Source organism: Ambystoma mexicanum, chromosome 1p (genome assembly GCF_040938575.1).
Source record: "Ambystoma mexicanum isolate Mex_15411 chromosome 1p, UKY_AmexF1_1, whole genome shotgun sequence".
Taxonomy (NCBI): domain Eukaryota; kingdom Metazoa; phylum Chordata; class Amphibia; order Caudata; family Ambystomatidae; genus Ambystoma; species Ambystoma mexicanum.
Window position 1 is genome coordinate 1,341,475,086 of NC_090921.1, and position 18,713 is coordinate 1,341,493,798.

At 51.0% G+C, this 18,713-nt stretch overlaps 1 protein-coding gene across 5 annotated transcripts in view; it reads right to left on the reverse strand.

Annotated features, from left to right (window-relative positions):
- The window catches only part of LOC138454056 (myosin-10-like), a 623,027-nt gene that overhangs the window by 120,487 nt on the left and 483,827 nt on the right, over nt 1-18,713 (reverse strand). For all 5 annotated transcript variants that reach the window (XM_069607013.1, XM_069607016.1, XM_069607014.1 and 2 more), the window contains 5 exons: nt 16,965-17,158; nt 15,713-15,834; nt 14,624-14,693; nt 14,267-14,427; nt 13,562-13,670 (listed from right to left, as the gene is read on the reverse strand). In XM_069607013.1, coding sequence (XP_069463114.1) covers nt 13,562-13,670; nt 14,267-14,427; nt 14,624-14,693; nt 15,713-15,834; nt 16,965-17,158 — 656 coding nt within the window. The remainder of the gene's footprint in view (nt 1-13,561; nt 13,671-14,266; nt 14,428-14,623; nt 14,694-15,712; nt 15,835-16,964; nt 17,159-18,713) is intronic.

Here is an 18,713-nt window from a genome sequence, read left to right on the forward strand (position 1 = left end):
GCATTAAAGTGTTGGCAGAGAATACCTTGATTAGGTTGTTCTTATTGTTTATTGGATATTTCGCATGAGCGTTGAATTGTAAAGGTTTGTTTTAAACGATACACAATAATAGTAGTGATTTTCATTGAACTCCACTGGCCAGTGACACCACTTTGACTGGCAACATCAGTTCCTGCATTTAACAAAACTAGTGTGTGATCATTCCCCTTAAAGTACACAGTAAAGCCATATTCCTTCTCCCGTGGTGGGTATTTCTCCCCTAGCGTTATTTGACACCACCCCCTTCAGTTTTTTTTTATTTCAAATGTGTGATGTCATTCTTTTTGTATGTGTGGCATCATGTATTATTTATAGCACTGAATTAATCATGGCTGGCACATTGCAGAATATTATCAGGCCACATGTAACTATGGAAGCTAGCCCCAAAATGAGCCGTAAAACGTACTTCTGTGGGGGAGCCGCTTCTGAATGACTAAGTGTCACGCTGAAGACACTTTTATATATTAACAACTAAGGACTGATGCTTGGAAACCTGACACTGTTTAGAGGAGGCCACTCCCTGTCTGAAAGTAAATACAGGCCCACATTGTGGTTTTTCATTACACAGTAGACAATATAAATTAAGTTGCCCTTTCTAAATATGGGGGGTCCTTTGGGTGATAATTTACATATTGACGTTTGTATAATGCTGTTCAAGGTGTCGCCCATAATTACCTCAATGTTTTAAATAAAATATAAGGCACGATACCACACCTTTTAATACAAAGCACGTGACATCTCATCCTGTATCACGGACAACAGCATAATTATTCATTCATTCATTATTCACTAAGCCACAACTCAACTTTCCATACCAGCATCCCTTCTGTCATATTCCAAAGCTGTGAGCCATACCCTTTGTACAACACAACATGCCTATTCTCTCCCTGCAACATGCCCATTCTCCCCCTGCAACATGCCTATTCTCCCCCTGCAACACGCCTATTCTCCCTCTGCAACATGCCTATTCCCCCCTGCAACATGCCTATTCCCCCCTGCAACATGCCCATTCTCCCCCTGCAACATGCCTATTCTCCCCCTGCAACACGCCTATTCTCCCCCTGCAACACGCCTATTCTCCCTCTGCAACATGCCTATTCCCCCCTGCAACATGCCTATTCCCCCCTGCAACATGCCTATTCTCTCCCTGCAACACGCCTATTCTCCCCCTGCAACATGCATATTCCCCCCTGCAACATGCCTATCCTATTCTCTCCCTGCAACATGCCCATTCTCCCCTGCAACATGCCCATTCTCCCCTGCAACATGCCTATTCTCTCCCTGCAACATGCCTATTCTCCCCCTGCAACATGCCCATTCTCTCTCTGCAACATGCCTATCCTATTCTCCCCCTGCAACATGCCTATCCTATTCTCCCCCTGCAACATGCCTATTCTCTCCCTGCAACATGCCCATTCTCCCCCGGCAACATGCCCATTCTCCCCCTGCAACATGCCTATTCTCCCCCTGAAACACGCCTATTCTCCCCCTGAAACACGCCTATTCTCCCTCTGCAACATGCCTATTCCCCCCCTGCAACATGCCCATTCTCCCCCTGCAACACGCCTATTCTCCCCCTGCAACACGCCTATTCTCCACCTGCAACACGCCTATTCTCCCCCTGCAACACGCCCATTCTCCCCCTGCAACACGCCTATTCTCCCCCTGCAACACGCCTATTCTCCCCCTGCAAAATGCCTATTCTCCCCCTGCAACATGCCCATTCTCTCTCTCTGCAACATGCCTATCCTATTCTCCCCCTGCAACATGCCTATCCTATTCTCCCCCTGCAACATGCCTATTCTCTCCCTGCAACATGCCCATTCTCCCCCGGCAACATGCCCATTCTCCCCCTGCAACATGCCTATTCTCCCCCTGAAACACGCCTATTCTCCCCCTGAAACACGCCTATTCTCCCCCTGCAACATGCCTATTCCCCCCTGCAACATGCCCATTCTCCCCCTGCAACACGCCTATTCTCCCCCTGCAACATGCATATTCCCCCTGCAACATGCCCATTCTCCCCCTGCAACATGCCCATTCTACCCTGCAAAATGCCTATTCTCCCCCTGCAACATGCCCATTCTCTCTCTCTGCAACATGCCTATCCTATTCTCCCCCTGCAACATGCCTATCCTATTCTCCCCCTGCAACATGCCTATTCTCTCCCTGCAACATGCCCATTCTCCGCCTGCAACATGCCCATTCTCTCTCTGCAACATGCCTATCCTATTCTCCCCCTGCAACATGCCTATTCTCTCCCTGAGACATGCACATTCTCCGTCTGCAACATGTCTATTCTCCCCCTGCAACATGCCTATCCTATTCTCCCCCTGCAACATGCCTATTCTCTCCCTGCAACATGCCCATTCTCTCCCTGCAACATGCCCATTCTCCCCCTGCAACATGCCTATCCTATTCTCTCCTTGCAACATGCCCATTCTACCCCCTGCAACATGCCCATTCTCCCCCGGCAACATGCCCATTCTCCCCCGGCAACATGCCTATTCTCCCCCTGCAACACGCCTATTCTCCCCCTGAAACACGCCTATTCTCCCCCTGAAACATGCCTATTCCCCCCTGCAACATGCCCATTCTCCCCCTGCAACACGCCCATTCTCCCCCTGCAACATGCATATTCCCCCTGCAACATGCCCATTCTCCCCCTGCAACATGCCCATTCTCCCCTGCAAAATGCCTATTCTCCCCCTGCAACATGCCCATTCTCTCTCTCTGCAACATGCCTATCCTATTCTCCCCCTGCAACATGCCTATCCTATTCTCCCCCTGCAACATGCCTATTCTCTCCCTGCAACATGCCCATTCTCCGCCTGCAACATGCCCATTCTCTCTCTGCAACATGCCTATCCTATTCTCCCCCTGCAACATGCCTATTCTCTCCCTGAGACATGCACATTCTCCGTCTGCAACATGTCTATTCTCCCCCTGCAACATGCCTATCCTATTCTCCCCCTGCAACATGCCTATTCTCTCCCTGCAACATGCCCATTCTCCCCCTGCAACATGCCTATCCTATTCTCTCCTTGCAACATGCCCATTCTACCCCCTGCAACATGCCCATTCTCCCCCGGCAACATGCCCATTCTCCCCCGGCAACATGCCTATTCTCCCCCTGCAACACGCCTATTCTCCCCCTGCAACACGCCTATTCTCCCCCTGCAACACGCCTATTCTCTCTCTGCAACACGCCTATTCCCCCCTGCAACATGCCTATTCCCCCCTGCAACATGCCTATTCCCCCCTGCAACATGCCCATTCTCCCCCTGCAACATGCCTATCCTATTCTCTCCTTGCAACATGCCCATTCTCTCCCTGCAACATGCCTATTCTCCCCCTGCAACATGCCCATTCTCTCTCTGCAACATGCCTATCCTATTCTCCCCCTGCAACATGCCTATCCTATTCTCCCCCTGCAACAAGCCTATTCTCTCCCTGCAACATGCCCATTCTCCACCTGCAACATGCCCATTCTCTCTCTGCAACATGCCTATCCTATTCTCCACCTGCAACATGCCTATCCTATTCTCCCCCTGCAACATGCCTATTCTCTCCCTGCAACATGCCAATTCTCCGCCTGCAACATGTCTATTCTCCCCCTGCAACATGCCTATCCTATCCTCCCCCTGCAACATGCCCATTCTCCCCCTGCAACATGCCCATTCTCCCCCTGCAACATGCCTATTCTCCCCCTGCAACATGCCCATTCTCCCCCTGCAATACGCCTATTCTCCCTCTGCAACATGCCTATTCTCCCCCTGCAACATGCCTATTCTCCCCCTGCAACACGCCTATTCTCCCTCTGCAACACGCCCATTCTCCCCCTGCAACATGCCCATTCTCCCCCAGCAACATGCCTATTCTCTCCCTGCAACACGCCTATTCTCCCCCTGCAACATGCATATTCCCCCCTGCAACATGCCCATTCTCCCCCTGCAACATGCCTATCCTATTCTCTCCTTGCAACATGCCCATTCTACCCCCTGCAACATGCCCATTCTCCCCTGCAACATGCCTATTCTCTCCCTGCAACATGCCTATTCTCCCCCTGCAACATGCCCATTCTCTCTCTGCAACATGCCTATCCTATTCTCCCCCTGCAACATGCCTATCCTATTCTCCCCCTGCAACATGCCTATAATATTCTCCCCCTGCAACATGCCTATTCTCTCCCTGCAACATGCCCATTCTCCGCCTGCAACATGTCTATTCTCTCCCTGCAACATGCCCATTCTCCCCCTGCAACATGCCTATTCTTTCCCTGCAACACGCCTATTCTCCCCCTGCAACATGCATATTCCCCCCTGCAACATGCCCATTCTCTCCCTGCAACATGCCTATTCTCCCCCTGCAACATGCCTATTCCCCCCCTGCAACACGCCTATTCTCCCCTGCAACATGCATATTCCCCCCTGCAACATGCCCATTCTCTCCCTGCAACATGCCTATTCTCCCCCTGCAACATGCCTATTCTCCCCCTGCAACACGCCAATTCTCCCCCTGCAACATGCCTATTCCCCCCTGCAACATGCCCATTCTCTCTCTGCACCATGCCTATCCTATTCTCTCCTTGCAACATGCCTATTCTCCCCCCGCAACACGCCTATTCTCCCCCCGCAACATGCCTATTCCCCCCTGCAACATGCCTATTGTCCCCCTGCAACACGCCTATTCTCCCCCTGCAACACGCCCATTCTCCCCCTGCAACATGCCCATTCTCCGCCTGCAACATGTCTATTCTCTCCCTGCAACATGCCCATTCTCTCCCTGCAACATGCCTATTCTCCCCCTGCAACATGCCTATTCCCCCCCTGCAACACGCCTATTCCCCCCTGCAACACGCCTATTCCCCCCTGCAACACGCCTATTCCCCCCTGCAACACGCCTATTCTCCCCCTGCAACATGCCTATTCCCCCCTGCAACATGCCCATTCTCTCTCTGCACCATGCCTATCCTATTCTCTCCTTGCAACATGCCCATTCTACCCCCTGCAACATGCCCATTCTCCCCCTGCAACATGCCCATTCTCCCCCTGCAACATGCCCATTCTCTCTCTGCAACATGCCTATCCTATTCTCCCCCTGCAACATGCCTATCCTATTCTCCCCCTGCAACATGCCTATTCTCTCCCTGCAACATGCTCATTCTCCCCCTGCAACATGTCTATTCTCTCCCTGCAACATGCCCATTCTCTCCTTGCAACACGCCTATTCTCCCCCTGCAACACGCCTATTCTCCCCCTGCAACACGCCTATTCTCCCCCTGCAACATGCCTATTCTCCCCCTGCAACACGCCTATTCTCCCCCTGCAACACGCCTATTCTCCCCCTGCAACATGCATATTCCCCCCTGCAACATGCATATTCCCCCCTGCAACATGCCCATTCTCTCTCTGCACCATGCCTATCCTATTCTCTCCTTGCAACATGCCCATTCTACCCCGTGCAACATGCCCATTCTCCCCCTGCAACATGCCTATTCTCTCCCTGCAACATGCCCATTCTCTCTCTGCAACATGCCCATTCTCTCTCTGCAACATGCCTATCCTATTCTCCCCCTGCAACATGCCTATTCTCTCCCTGCCACATGCCCATTCTCCCCCTGCAACATGCCCATTCTCTCTCTGTAACATGCCTATCCTATTCTCTCCTGCAACATGCCCATTCTACCCCCTGCAACATGCCCATTCTCCCCCTGCAACATGCCTATCCCATTCTCCCCCTGCAACATGCCCATTCACTCTCTGCAACATGCCTATCCTATTCTCCCCCTGCAACATGCCTATCCTATTCTCCCCCTGCAACACGCCCATTCTACCCCCTGCAACATGCCTATTCCCCCCTGCAACATGCCTATTCCCCCCTGCAACATGCCTATTCCCCCCTGCAACATGCCTATTCCCCCCTGCAACATGCATATTCCCCCCTGCAACATGCCTATTCTCTCCCTGCAACATGCCCATTCTCCGCCTGCACCATGCCCATTCTCCCCCTGCAACATGCCCATTCTCCCCCTGCAACATGCCCATTCACTCTCTGCAACATGCCTATCCTATTCTCCCCCTGCAACATGCCCATTCTCCACCTGCAACATGCCCATTCTCCCCCTGCAACATGCCCATTCTCCCCCTACAACATGCCCATTCACTCTCTGCAACATGCCTATCCTATTCTCCCCCTGCAACATGCCTATCCTATTCTCCCCCTGCAACATGCCCATTCTCCCCCTCCAACATTCCCATTCACTCTCTGCAACATGCCTATCCTATTCTCCCCCTGCAACATGCCTATCCTATTCTCCCCCTGCAACATGCCCATTCTCTCCTTGCAACATGCCCATTCTACCCCCTGCAACATGCCCATTCTCCCCCTGCAACATGCCCATTCTCCCCCTGCAACATGCCCATTCACTCTCTGCAACATGCCTATCCTATTCTCCCCCTGCAACATGCCTATCCTATTCTCTCCCTGCAACATGCCCATTCTCCGCCTGCAAAATGCCCATTCTCTCCCTGCAACATGCCCATTCTCCCCCTGCAACATGCCCATTCTCCCCCTGCAACATGCCTATTCTCTCCCTGCAACATGCCCATTCTCCCCCTGCAACATGCCTATCCTATTCTCTCCTTGTAACATGCCCATTCTCCCCCTGCAACATGCCCATTCTACCCCCTGCAACATGCCCATTCTCCGCTTGCAACATGCCCATTCTCCTCCTGCAACATGCATATTCTCTCCCTGCAACACGCCTATTCTCCCCTGCAACATACATATTCCCCCCTGCAACATGCCCATTCTCTCTCTGCACCATGCCTATCCTATTCTCTCCTTGCAACATGCCCATTCTCCCCCTGCAACATGCCCATTCTCCCCCTGCAACATGCCTATTCTCCCCCTGCAACATGCCTATTCTCCCCCTGCAACATGCCATTCTCTCTCTGCAACATGCCTATCCTATTCTCCCCCTGCAACATGCCCATTCTCCCCCTGCAACATGCCCATTCTCCCCCTGCAACATGCCCATTCTCCCCCTGCAACATGCCTATTCTCCCCCTGCAACATGCCCATTCTCTCTCTGCAACATGCCTATCCTATTCTCTCCTTGCAACATGCCCATTCTACCCCCTGCAACATGCCCATTCTCCCCTGCAACATGCCTATTCTCTCCCTGAACATGCCTATTCTCCCCCTGCAACATGCCCATTCTCCCCCTGCAACATGCCCATTCACTCTCTGCAACAAGCCTATCCTATTCTCCCCTGCAACATGCCCATTCTCCGCCTGCAACATGCCCATTCTCCCCCTGCAACATGCCCATTCTCCCCCTGCAACATGCCCATTCACTCTCTGCAACATGCCTATCCTATTCTCCCCCTGCAACATGCCTATCCTATTCTCCCCCTGCAACATGCCCATTCTCCCCCTGCAACATGCCCATTCACTCTTTGCAACATGCCTATCCTATTCTCCCCCTGCAACATGCCTATCCTATTCTCCCCCTGCAACATGCCCATTCTCTCCTTGCAACATGCCCATTCTACCCCCTGCAACATGCCCATTCTACCCCTGCAACATGCCCATTCTCCCCCTGCAACATGCCTATTCTCTCTCTGCAACACGCCTATTCCCCCCTGCAACATGCCTATTCCCCCCTGCAACATGCCCATTCTCCCCCTGCAACATGCCTATCCTATTCTCTCCTTGCAACATGCCCATTCTCTCCCTGCAACATGCCTATTCTCCCCCTGCAACATGCCCATTCTCTCTCTGCAACATGCCTATCCTATTCTCCCCCTGCAACATGCCTATCCTATTCTCCCCCTGCAACAAGCCTATTCTCTCCCTGCAACATGCCCATTCTCCGCCTGCAACATGCCCATTCTCTCTCTGCAACATGCCTATCCTATTCTCCACCTGCAACATGCCTATCCTATTCTCCCCCTGCAACATGCCTATTCTCTCCCTGCAACATGCCAATTCTCCGCCTGCAACATGTCTATTCTCCCCCTGCAACATGCCTATCCTATTCTCCCCCTGCAACATGCCCATTCTCCCCCTGCAACATGCCTATTCTCCCCCTGCAACATGCCCATTCTCCCCCTGCAATACGCCTATTCTCCCTCTGCAACATGCCTATTCTCCCCCTGCAACATGCCTATTCTCCCCCTGCAACACGCCTATTCTCCCTCTGCAACACGCCCATTCTCCCCCTGCAACATGCCTATTCTCTCCCTGCAACACGCCTATTCTCCCCCTGCAACATGCATATTCCCCCCTGCAACATGCCCATTCTCCCCCTGCAACATGCCTATCCTATTCTCTCCTTGCAACATGCCCATTCTACCCCCTGCAACATGCCCATTCTCCCCTGCAACATGCCTATTCTCTCCCTGCAACATGCCTATTCTCCCCCTGCAACATGCCCATTCTCTCTGCAACATGCCTATCCTATTCTCCCCCTGCAACATGCCTATCCTATTCTCCCCCTGCAACATGCCTATAATATTCTCCCCCTGCAACATGCCTATTCTCTCCCTGCAACATGCCCATTCTCCGCCTGCAACATGTCTATTCTCTCCCTGCAACATGCCCATTCTCCCCCTGCAACATGCCTATTCTTTCCCTGCAACACGCCTATTCTCCCCCTGCAACATGCCCATTCTCTCCCTGCAACATGCCTATTCTCCCCCTGCAACATGCCTATTCTCCCCCTGCAACACGCATATTCTCCCCCTGCAACACGCATATTCTCCCCTGCAACACGCATATTCCCCCCTGCAACATGCCCATTCTCTCCCTGCAACATGCCTATTCTCCCCCTGCAACATGCCTATTCTCCCCCTGCAACATGCCTATTCTCCCCCTGCAACACGCCTATTCTCCCCCTGCAACATGCCTATTCCCCCCTGCAACATGCCCATTCTCTCTCTGCACCATGCCTATCCTATTCTCTCCTTGCAACATGCCCATTCTACCCCCTGCAACATGCCTATTCTCCCCCTGCAACATGCCCATTCTCTCTCTGCAACATGCCTATCCTATTCTCCCCCTGCAACATGCCTATCCTATTCTCCCCCTGCAACATGCCCATTCTCCCCCTGCAACATGCCCATTCTCCCCCTGCAACATGTCTATTCTCTCCCTGCAACATGCCCATTCTCTCCTTGCAACATGCCTATTCTCCCCCCGCAACACGCCTATTCTCCCCCCGCAACATGCCTATTCCCCCCTGCAACATGCCTATTCTCCCCCTGCAACACGCCTATTCTCCCCCTGCAACACGCCCATTCTCCCCCTGCAACATGCCCATTCTCCGCCTGCAACATGTCTATTCTCTCCCTGCAACATGCCCATTCTCTCCCTGCAACATGCCTATTCTCCCCCTGCAACATGCCTATTCTCCCCCTGCAACATGCCTATTCCCCCCTGCAACACGCCTATTCCCCCCTGCAACACGCCTATTCCCCCCTGCAACACGCCTATTCCCCCCTGCAACACGCCTATTCCCCCCTGCAACACGCCTATTCTCCCCCTGCAACATGCCTATTCCCCCTGCAACATGCCCATTCTCTCTCTGCACCATGCCTATCCTATTCTCTCCTTGCAACATGCCCATTCTACCCCCTGCAACATGCCTATTCTCCCCCTGCAACATGCCCATTCTCTCTCTGCAACATGCCTATCCTATTCTCCCCCTGCAACATGCCTATCCTATTCTCCCCCTGCAACATGCCCATTCTCCCCTGCAACATGCCCATTCTCCCCCTGCAACATGTCTATTCTCTCCCTGCAACATGCCCATTCTCTCCTTGCAACATGCCCATTCTCTCCTTGCAACATGCCTATTCTCCCCCCGCAACACGCCTATTCTCCCCCCGCAACATGCCTATTCCCCCCTGCAACACGCCTATTCTCCCCCTGCAACATGCCTATTCTCCCCCTGCAACACGCCCATTCTCCCCCTGCAACACGCCCATTCTCCCCCTGCAACATGCCCATTCTCCGCCTGCAACATGTCTATTCTCTCCCTGCAACATGCCCATTCTCTCTCTGCACCATGCCTATCCTATTCTCTCCTTGCAACATGCCCATTCTCCCCCTGCAACATGCCCATTCTCCCCCTGCAACATGCCCATTCTCTCTCTGCAACATGCCTATCCTATTCTCCCCCTGCAACATGCCTATCCTATTCTCCCCTTGCAACATGCCTATTCTCTCCCTGCAACATGCCCATTCTCCCCCTGCAACATGCCTATTCTCCCCCCGCAACACGCCTATTCCCCCCTGCAACACGCCTATTCTCCCCCTGCAACATGCCTATTCTCCCCCTGCAACACGCCTATTCTCCCCCTGCAACACGCCCATTCTACCCCCTGCAACATGCCCATTCTACCCCCTGCAACATGCCCATTCTACCCCCTGCAACATGCCTATTCTCTCCCTGCAACATGCCCATTCTCTCTCTCCAACATGCCTATCCTATTCTCCCCCTGCAACATGCCCATTCTCCGCCTGCAACATGTCTATTCTCTCCCTGCAACATGCCCATTCTCTCCCTGCAACATGCCTATTCTCCCCCTGCAACACGCCTATTCTCCCCCTGCAACATGCCTATTCCCCCCTGCAACATGCATATTCCCCCCTGCAACATGCCTATTCCCCCCTGCAACATGCATATTCCCCCCTGCAACATGCCCATTCTCTCTCTGCACCATGCCTATCCTATTCTCTCCTTGCAACATGCCCATTCTACCCCCTGCAACATGCCCATTCTCCCCCTGCAACATGCCCATTCTCCCCCTGCAACATGCCCATTCTCTCTCTGCAACATGCCTATCCTATTCTCCCCCTGCAACATGCCTACCTATTCTCCCCCTGCAACATGCCTATTCTCCCCCTGCAACATGCCCATTCTCTCTCTGTAACATGCCTATCCTATTCTCTCCTGCAACATGCCCATTCTACCCCCTGCAACATGCCCATTCTCCCCCTGCAACATGCCCATTCACTCTCTGCAACATGCCTATCCTATTCTCCCCCTGCAACATGCCTATCCTATTCTCCCCCTGCAACATGCCTATTCTCTCCCTGCAACATGCCCATTCTCCGCCTGCACCATGCCCATTCTCCCCCTGAAACATGCCCATTCTCCCCCTGCAACATGCCCATTCACTCTCTGCAACATGTCTATCCTATTCTCCCCCTGCAACCTGCCCATTCTCCACCTGCAACATGCCCATTCTCCCCCTGCAACATGCCCATTCTCCCCCTGCAACATGCCCATTCACTCTCTGCAACATGCCTATCCTATTCTCCCCCTGCAACATGCCTATCCTATTCTCCCCCTGCAACATGCCCATTCTCCCCCTCCAACATGCCCATTCACTCTCTGCAACATGCCTATCCTATTCTCCCCCTGCAACATGCCTATCCTATTCTCCCCCTGCAACATGCCCATTCTACCCCCTGCAACATGCCCATTCTACCCCTGCAACATGCCCATTCTCCCCCTGCAACATGCCCATTCACTCTCTGCAACATGCCTATCCTATTCTCCCCCTGCAACATGCCTATCCTATTCTCTCCCTGCAACATGCCCATTCTCCGCCTGCAAAATGCCCATTCTCTCCCTGCAACATGCCCATTCTCTCCCTGCAACATGCCCATTCTCCCCCTGCAACATGCCTATTCTCTCCCATGCAACATGCCCATTCTCCCCCTGCAACATGCCTATCCTATTCTCTCCTTGTAACATGCCCATTCTCCCCCTGCAACATGCCCATTCTACCCCCTGCAACATGCCCATTCTCCGCCTGCAACATGCCCATTCTCCTCCTGCAACATGCATATTCTCTCCCTGCAACATACATATTCCCCCCTGCAACATGCCCATTCTCTCTCTGCACCATGCCTATCCTATTCTCTCCTTGCAACATGCCCATTCTCCCCCTGCAACATGCCTATTCTCCCCCTGCAACATGCCTATTCTCCCCCTGCAACATACCCATTCTCTCTCTGCAACATGCCTATCCTATTCTCCCCCTGCAACATGCCCATTCTCCCCCTGCAACATGCCCATTCTCCCCCTGCAACATGCCCATTCTCCCCCTGCAACATGCCCATTCTCCCCCTGCAACATGCCTATTCTCCCCCTGCAACATGCCCATTCTCTCTCTGCAACATGCCTATCCTATTCTCTCCTTGCAACATGCCCATTCTACCCCCTGCAACATGCCCATTCTCCCCTGCAACATGCCTATTCTCTCCCTGCAACATGCCTATTCTCCCCCTGCAACATGCCCATTCTCCCCCTGCAACATGCCCATTCACTCTCTGCAACAAGCCTATCCTATTCTCCCCCTGCAACATGCCCATTCTCCGCCTGCAACATGCCCATTCTCCCCCTGCAACATGCCCATTCTCCCCCTGCAACATGCCCATTCACTCTCTGCAACATGCCTATCCTATTCTCCCCCTGCAACATGCCTATCCTATTCTCCCCCTGCAACATGCCCATTCTCCCCCTGCAACATGCCCATTCACTCTTTGCAACATGCCTATCCTATTCTCCCCCTGCAACATGCCTATCCTATTCTCCCCCTGCAACATGCCCATTCTCTCCTTGCAACATGCCCATTCTACCCCCTGCAACATGCCCATTCTACCCCTGCAACATGCCCATTCTCCCCCTGCAACATGCCTATTCTCTCTCTGCAACACGCCTATTCCCCCCTGCAACATGCCCATTCTCCCCCTGCAACATGCCTATCCTATTCTCTCCTTGCAACATGCCCATTCTCTCCCTGCAACATGCCTATTCTCCCCCTGCAACATGCCCATTCTCTCTCTGCAACATACATATTTCCCCCTGCAACATGCCCATTCTCTCTCTGCACCATGCCTATCCTATTCTCTCCTTGCAACATGCCCATTCTCCCCCTGCAACATGCCCATTCTCCCCCTGCAACATGCCTATTCTCCCCCTGCAACATGCCCATTCTCTCTCTGCAACATGCCTATCCTATTCTCCCCCTGCAACATGCCCATTCTCCCCCTGCAACATTCCCATTCTCCCCCTGCAACATGCCCATTCTCCCCCTGCAACATGCCTATTCTCCCCCTGCAACATGCCCATTCTCTCTCTGCAACATGCCTATCCTATTCTCCCCCTGCAACATGCCTATTCTCTCCCTGCAACATGCCCATTCTCCGCCTGCAACATGTCTATTCTCTCCCTGCAACATGCCCATTCTCTCCCTGCAACATGCCTATTGGCATCGTGCTTGCTTTCAGAGTGGTGACATTACGCTCTATAGCAATGCCACTTTCTGTACATTGCAAAGTAATTACCTCATTCCCTTTATGCTACACATATGTCATGGCATGCCATATTTCATCTCAAAGAGTAATACCACTTCCAGCATTTCATTCTCCCTTGTGGCACTGATTTCCTCCACATCTGCTGGGATTGTCATTATAGAATGATGTACAGTCCACCAATTACCTTAGTGAAAAGCCGCCACCACTGCCAGTGCCTCAGTTTCAGGTAGGCGGCACAGTTCCGCTGCATCACTTTCAGGGCACTCATCTGCTGCTGCTTCTTCTGGAAGGCTCTGCAAAAGGGAGTGGCATGTAAGCTCTGATGTTTCTGCAACAGAGGCCAATGGGTGGCAATGGTGAAGCAACAGCTAAACTGGCACTTTCGGGACAGGGATGTGGTCTTAAATAGAGGTCCAATGTTGGGCACCGGTGAACGCCGTCTATGCATGGAGGTGCCACGATCAACAGTAAGACCAGGAAATGCCTCGGAAGGAACCTGTCACTGAAAACCCAACAGTGATGGGGCACCCATTTCATTCTTTTGAAACCCCACTGGCCTTTCGAATCAGGGAACTATTAGGAAATATTCTTAAAGACTTGCAGGCCCAATCAGATGTTGCGTTTATCAATTTAGGAATGAGGCGACATCCAACCAGGTACCTAGTGAGTCCTTACTTGCAACTCATGTCTCCAGTTTATTCCAAAGCAAACTTACATTAATATCCCCCATATGTCTTCTTGAGGGCTTGTTTCACTATCAGATCTTCAAGGGAAGAATTCTTCTTTGCAAATATCTATGACAATTGCACTCAGGTGGCGCTTTCCACACAAGTCGCAGATGGAGGAAGAGAATCAGGGCAGATGGAAATGTAATGTTTTGGATGCTTACTTTCTGGCAAGGTATCCCCGAGCAGCTGCTTGGAAGAGCACAATTATGTCTGTGATCTTCAGGTCCCGCTCTTCCTCCAGGTGCGCGAGGACTCCTGCCCGGAAGAAGATTTTGCTCTGTCCAATGCGGAACAGATTGGGGTCTAGCTCCAGAGCTTTGATCTGCATGGGATGGGAGAAAGAGTGAGAAATTAACATGCATTGACAAAGGCTCCAGTGGCACAAAAACCACCCAAAACGCCCCTGTGAGATTCGTAGAAATGCTCGAATATCAATATATTGACTTGTGTAGCACCCCAAAAGTCCAATGTTTGGGCAATGAAACAAAATGAGGCAAAACAAAAGGGTTTCAACTTACCATCTGGGCACAGGCCTGCTTCCCATCCATGAAGCCTTTGGGGATGGCATTGGGAGTCAAAATCTCATACCTGCCACAGGAAACAAAAGGGGTAACAAAAGGCTGTGAGGCAAGAAACTTCAGCACCTCAGAGGGGAAGAGGGGGTCACCATTCAAGGAACATGGTGAGGTTTCACAAGATCTCTGTGTGTGTGGGGATCCGGTGTTGGGATGCATTGTTGGTTTGCAACACCTTGGGTATTTCCAAGGAAAGAACAAGCAGAGCCTCACATCTTTCAGAGCAGGCGAGCCACAGCCCAGAGAGATGACCTGCACACGCTTCAGTCTTGCTCTGAGGAACACATGAGCAGCAGAGTAGTGTCATGTATAAGGTCTCTAGTCTCTTGAGAGGAGCGAAGGAGGAGAAATGGTGTAGATGGGGCAGGACAAAAACCAAAGGGACGGGGCAAGAAGGTGGCTCGGGATGGAGAAGAGGAATAACTATGGAGGTAATAAGGGGGGGCAGATGGGGAGAAAGAAAGGAGAATAGAGGAAGTTATCAAAAAGAGACAGCAAGTTCAGAGGCATCACAACAGAGAGCAAAATAGGCAACAAGTAGACAGAATGGAGGGTTTAGCAATGATGCTTTGGGGAATTGAGTGGCACACTGAAAGCGCATAGAGACACTCTGATGATAGGAACATTGGTACGGAGGAGTCAGGCGAGGTCCAGGAAGCAAAGTTGAGCAGAAACATATCTTGGTATGGCTCAAAAGGCAGAGTCGCAGAGCGAAGAGTGGCCATGTTGAGCTACAATGAGGTGGGGGATGCCAGGGAGGGGGGGTGGGTTGGATGAGGCAATGCATACCAGTGTCCAGTCATGTAGTGTCTTTTCATCTGCCTCAGTTATGTTCAGGAAAAGTGTCTGTTCAGAAAGCGATACAGAGAAAGGAAGCTTTAAGGAAGGCCAGGTGTTTCCACTCCCTGGGGCTTGCCTTACCTCCACCTTCCAACATGTACACCTTTAAATAGGCTCATCCACGTTTGCTCACTGACCTCTGCCTCAAATATGCACTCAATTCAGGATGCCTGCAAGTACTTGTTGACTTACCTCTGCCGGAACTCCTGAAAGATGATTCGGTTAGGAAAGCCCTGCCGGCAGATGCGGATTCCTTCCAGTACTCCATTGCACCGGAGCTGGTCCAGAACCAAGTGAGGCTCCAGCTTCCCAGCCTGTGGACCAAACACAGGGCATTTAGTTACAGAAACAGGGCCCTCCAAGGTACCCCTCTCTGTGCAACGTGTTAGCCTTTAGACAGTGACAGCACTGCCTCTACTCAGAGCAAAAAAAATCACTGTGCCATGGATTTCTGCAGACACTCTGTGATTGATATTATTGAGAGGCTTGGCAAAGCTCATCTCACCCTGCACATAGAGACCACTAGCAATTCCCACAACACAGAAAGTGCAAGCCAACCACCTTATGTGGTTTTTTCCGAGGCCCTCCTTTCTCCTGAACCACCGCCCACCTCATTAAGCTCCCTTGCACTGCACACCACAGCCTCATACAAGCACTGTGCTTTGCAAGGCGTGTTTGTTTATAAGACCGCATCCTTTGGAAGGCAGCATATGTCACCAGCAATCATTATTCACAGTGTCCCCAACATCATTGCCTAAAGACAGCATCCCTCATTAGACACAGCTCCATGGAACGCACCATCTCCCATCGACACACTTCTGCTTATAAAACACAGTCTCACGCCAGTAGACCACTGATGTGTGCACTGCGTACCAGTCCTTTTAACAAGTGCCCTGCACCGCACACCACTGATATTCAAGCGGAAGAGTCAGAGTGGAAGGCCACATTACAAGTTTCAACATGGAGAAGGGAGGCATCCGGTCATTGCATCGACAGCCAAACCATCTAAATAAAAAGCATCTAATGCATTTTTTTTTAGATGGTAAAGGGTTTGGTTTAATAAAAATTGGTTTTAAAGGTTAAAAAGGGGGAGTTGGGGTGGACCCCCCCCTTAAAAAATCAAAAATGAATAAAAAATGCGGGAAGCGAGCCATCACATTTGTACAAAGCCACTCACTAGAAAAGATCACATCCTATAGCAGGTCTACCGAATGACTACCTTTGGAAGTGGCAGCATTAACCCTGGCAGACAATGACCTCCAACATGTCTATCTACATTACCACTGTTCAATCGCCATTAATTTTATGACATCAGGAGGGAGAAAAAAAAAAGCCAAAGCTGCATGGAGCTGGCTTCATGCTTAGCTGTAAAATGCATGTGTCCTTCATCCGAGAGGAAGGTTGTTTTAGAACAGAACGCTTTAACAAGCAGCGGCCAACTCACTCTTTTTTCATGGTTGGGGATGATGCAGCGAACGAAGTTTGGGTTGGTGTTTCGGAGAGTTGACATTAACTTTGCCAGAGACTCCTTGTAGAGCTGCCCCACTGTCCGGAACATTCCTTTCTTGGTCTTGTAGGAGGGGCCAAAGGAAATGTCTGCCATTCCAGCCACCTGATCAAGGCCCACAATGCGATCCACTAAGGTTTCGGGTGAGGGGGGTGGAGGGGTTGATAAGAGAGAAAAATATAAGTTTACCAAGAGCCATATAACAAAAAAACATCAGTCTAAGTAACGGCACTTAGTGTGTGTCTGTCTAAATACCAGACAGTACGGCACAAGTTCACATTAGAACTGGTCAATCTTTCACACGCGTTTCCCACCATTGCAACACAAATACGTCCTCTGCCGCAATGCCATCACTTATTCCTACGCTCCATCGAGTGACCTGTGCTGGGGACCCTGGACTTCTGAGCTCCTCGGCGCATGTGCTGCTACCATATACTCAGGGGGTTCTACCTTGAAATAGAGAGAAAAAAACAACGTGGCACAAAACACCGGTTTGTTTACTCGAATTTTGCTGGGTTTTTTGGTTAGAATGCAGGGGAGACCCCCTGCAGATCCCCCAACATCCCCTCACTTTATTTAATACCCTAACCACACAACCCTATATTTTTCGATTAAAAACGGGCGTAATTCGATTAAATACATGCAGTGTTTTCTGCCACGTTGTTTTCCGACTCGTAATTTTGAAGCAATAGCATTCCAGGAATGTCAGACAGCGATCGGAAGGTCTGCGCGCTTCCCAAATGCAACGTCAGTGAGCACCCACTGATGCTTGCTGGAATGATCTTAGCCACAAGCCACTTCAAAGCAAGGACTTGGTAACGGGCATGTCAGGTAAAGCTGCGGTATGGGGTGAACCTAAAGGAGATGGGCGCCCCCACCCTCCATAATTCCCACCCAATGCAGAGCAGAGCTGACAATGGTTTGCGCAATGGAAATGATTGCTCTTCCCCATGACCACCTTGGGCCCCGTATAGAACATACCACCCTATATGCCCAGTGCATTTCCGAGTGGCATTAGCCACTCCCAGCAGCAATGGCTGTGCTTGCTTTGCCGATTCTAAGTATGGCATGAAAGCGTAAACTATTTATTTTTCTATTTTTATTTGGTTTATTACAATCCTTTAAAATACATTTAGCATTATTTCACAATCTCAGATCTTACATCATACAGATAGTTCAACAAGATCCTTTACGATCATAGCTCATAGTTCTCACAGTCTTTATAGACAGTGTTTATCTACAAGCTTTATCCAATTTTTTGTGAAGAATGTATGCCAAGTTCCATCAATGTTCACTGGGCTTTTCCTCATATGTTGGCAATTTAACCATTTGTTCCAAAAAAAACGTCAAAACAAACGTTAGTAGTTTGTTTCATCAAGACATACAGACCACCAGTCTTCACCACTCAAGGACACGTCTTCCGTAATGAAAGATCCCAAATATTTGGTTCTAATGGATCTTAGTGCCCGGCAAAACAAAGTCAGATGTTTTAAAGATTCTTTAGCTTCATTGCAGAATCTGCATTTGATGTCCTTCTGCAAGTTATTTTTCCACAGACAAAGAACCTCTTTAGTTTGAAATAGATTTAGTCGAAATTTCAAATATAAGGTTCTACGATGTCTGCTTGGGAATTTCTCCAGGTAACTGGGTAACTTGTTCAAGGCTTTGGCCTCACTCCCAGCATTC